Consider the following 2,761-nt stretch of genomic DNA (forward strand, 5'->3'; position numbering starts at 1 on the left):
GTAAATTGAGCTAAAAACGAAGCCTAAGTCAACTTTTTAGGGTCCATTAGGCCTCTCATTATAAGAGTCGCTTCTTCCCCACTTCTTCCACTATTCATCAGTTTTCTTTCTCCAAGAACACCCTAAGAACACTCCCCTCTTTATACTACCCACTTCTTCCACTATTCATCTATTATTTAATTATTCCATTTTTATTTTTCACAAAATTAATAAAACACATTTTATTATTAAAACAAACACACTTACATTTATTATAAAATTAAACATTACACTAAAAAACATAAAGTAAAAAAATTATGAAAAACGACATTATTAGCAAATTAAAAGCTAGACATCAACATTGATGGCCGTGTTCCGGGAGGTTCCAAACATGTTCGATCAGAGCATTGCGTAGTTGATGGTGAGCCATTCCATCGCGAAGCTCCCCGTACATACGAAGCTGCGTTGAACACCTTGCAGTCCACGTACGGGTTGGGAGTGTAGTATTAGCTATCAACTCTTCTTCAAACTCTGTAATTGCACGACCGTTATCTTCAAAGATCATGTTATGCAGAATTACACAACATAACATGATCCGTTTTATCTTGTTGGTATTGTATGGCCGAGCATATTGTTCAATAATCTGCCAACGACCTTGAAGAACCCTAAATGGTCGCTCGACATCCTTTCTTGCAGCTTCTTGGTATCTTTTGAACTTGGTGGTTTTTGGGTCCATCGGGCACTTGAATGACTTAACAAGAGTAGCCCATTCTGGATAAATACCATCTGATAGGTAATATTGCTTTGTAAACTGCTCCCCATTCACCGAAAACTCTAATTTAGGAGTCCTGTCTTGTAGCAAATCGTCGAACAAATCTGACTCGTTGAGGACATTGATGTCGTTGTTCGAACCAGCAGGGCTAAAGTAGGCATGCCAGATCCACAAATCATATGAAGCAACCGCTTCAAGCATGATTGTTGGATGTCCCTTGTCACCTCGGGTGTATTGCCCTTGCCATACCACTGGACAATTCCTCCAACCCCAATGCATGCAATCTATGCTACCAAGCATCCCCGGAAGACCATGAACCAGCTCATGTTTGGCAGTTAAACGCTCGATATCTGCTTCTGTTGGCCTTCTCAAGTATTCGTGTTGATACAGGTGTATCACACAATTGCAGAAAGCGTCTAAACATTGGTAGCCCGTATCTTGATCCATGTGCAAGTACTCATCTAAAGCATCAGCCTTAAAGCTATACGCTAACTGACGTATAGCAGAATTACATTTTTGGAAAATGTTGAAACCGGGATGACCAGTAGCATCTGTCGCTCCTTTGTGGACGAACTGAAAGTGTTTCGGTAGCGGTTCACTGCTTTCAAAGGAGTTTATGTCTCGCACTATGCGCAGAAACATTTCCTTTCACATTCGGAACCTTCTACGAAACATATCAGGTGGGTAAGTTGGTTCTGGCGCAAAGTAATGATCGTATAAAAGCTTTGCGACAGCCACGTGATCTCGCTAGATCACCCTTCTAGTAAACTTGGGTCTTGAAGAACTTGACGCTTCTTGGTTTTGGTTTTCTTCTTCGTCAAAGATAACGTTAAGACACGCATCTATGGCTTGGGGATTGAAAACAACATTCATTTGCGTAACAACATTATTGATTACTTTGTAATCGTTTGATTCGTAATCGTCACTAGAGGATGATGATGATGATGATGAACCAGACATTTTTGATAGTAGTGTGTGATAGAAATGCTTTAAAACTTATAAAAAATGGATATGTTTAGATTGTTGTGTTTTGAAATGGTAGTGTAATGAGGTTCAAACAGGAGTAAGAAATTAAAAAAAATAATAATAATTTGAACCAACTAGCCGTTGGTTTCAAAATTTAGATTAAAAATTGTTTTTTTTTTATTTGGCAACGGCTACCCAACTTTCGGGACCCACACATGCATTGCCGCTCGCCTACAATTGGGAGAAACACACAAGACGCAGGCCAAGACGCAATGGTGCTAATAGCGGCTCTCCCAGGACGCGCATCAGACGCCAGGAGATGCAAGTATAAGCACGGGCCTTATCTATTTTAAGACCCTATACACTTAACTTTGATAGTACATTACGTGATTGATTGTATAAACCATGTGAAGTTCAAAGCATTAACCAAACATTGTTTGAAGAGAAGAAAATAATAATGTGGCCTTGTAATCAAAACGAATAATAGTTTTAAAAGTAGTTCTTTTTATAACGACATTTAATCCTACTCCTACTTCTGAATTATAAGAATGCCCGAGTTTACTTAGGGCTATCGGAAAAGCCTCCATTAATCCACATTTGAAGAGAGACTCGAAACCAGATATATCCTCAAGGTCAAAAACTTTACCAATGAAATAAGTTATATATAGGGGTGGTGATTTTTTCACGGTAGATTTTTATGTGTTCAAGGAAATTTGATGTAAAATGAAAAACTTGTCCTTTCATCATCTTTGTTTCTCTTTTTTATCATTCTATATTTGACTCAAAACCCCAAACCCGTTTCCTTCCTCCATCACTTTCTGATCTCTGTGAATATTGTTTGCTCATTAGAATAATTAGAAAAGTTAAATCTAATAAATCAAATCAAATATTGAGACTGACTTGTTTAGATCCTATCGCAAATACCAAAGAATTAGAAAATGAGAAGATTATCAAATACCAGCAATGGAATAGAAATTTCTAGCGAGTTTCGACTCTCATCAGCTACACGTACCTTTATATTAATTTTGGTTCACACTCGCGCAT

General features: G+C 38.0%; 1 protein-coding gene across 1 annotated transcript; it reads right to left on the reverse strand.

Moving 5' to 3' along the window:
- Nucleotides 1–334: 334 nt before the first annotated feature.
- On the reverse strand, nucleotides 335–1,393 carry LOC122583334 (protein ALP1-like). Its single transcript, XM_043755752.1, has one exon. It carries the CDS (start codon nucleotides 1,391–1,393, stop codon nucleotides 335–337), a length of 1,059 nt encoding a protein of 352 aa, XP_043611687.1.
- Nucleotides 1,394–2,761: the final 1,368 nt, after the last annotated feature.

The sequence above is a fragment of the Erigeron canadensis genome, chromosome 9, assembly GCF_010389155.1.
Source record: "Erigeron canadensis isolate Cc75 chromosome 9, C_canadensis_v1, whole genome shotgun sequence".
Lineage (NCBI taxonomy): Eukaryota > Viridiplantae > Streptophyta > Magnoliopsida > Asterales > Asteraceae > Erigeron > Erigeron canadensis.

What these genes read in the sequence shown, in the direction of transcription:
- LOC122583334 (XM_043755752.1), bottom strand. Translation starts at nt 1,393, where the DNA reads ATGTTTCTGCGCATAGTGCGAGACATAAACTCCTTTGAAAGCAGTGAA.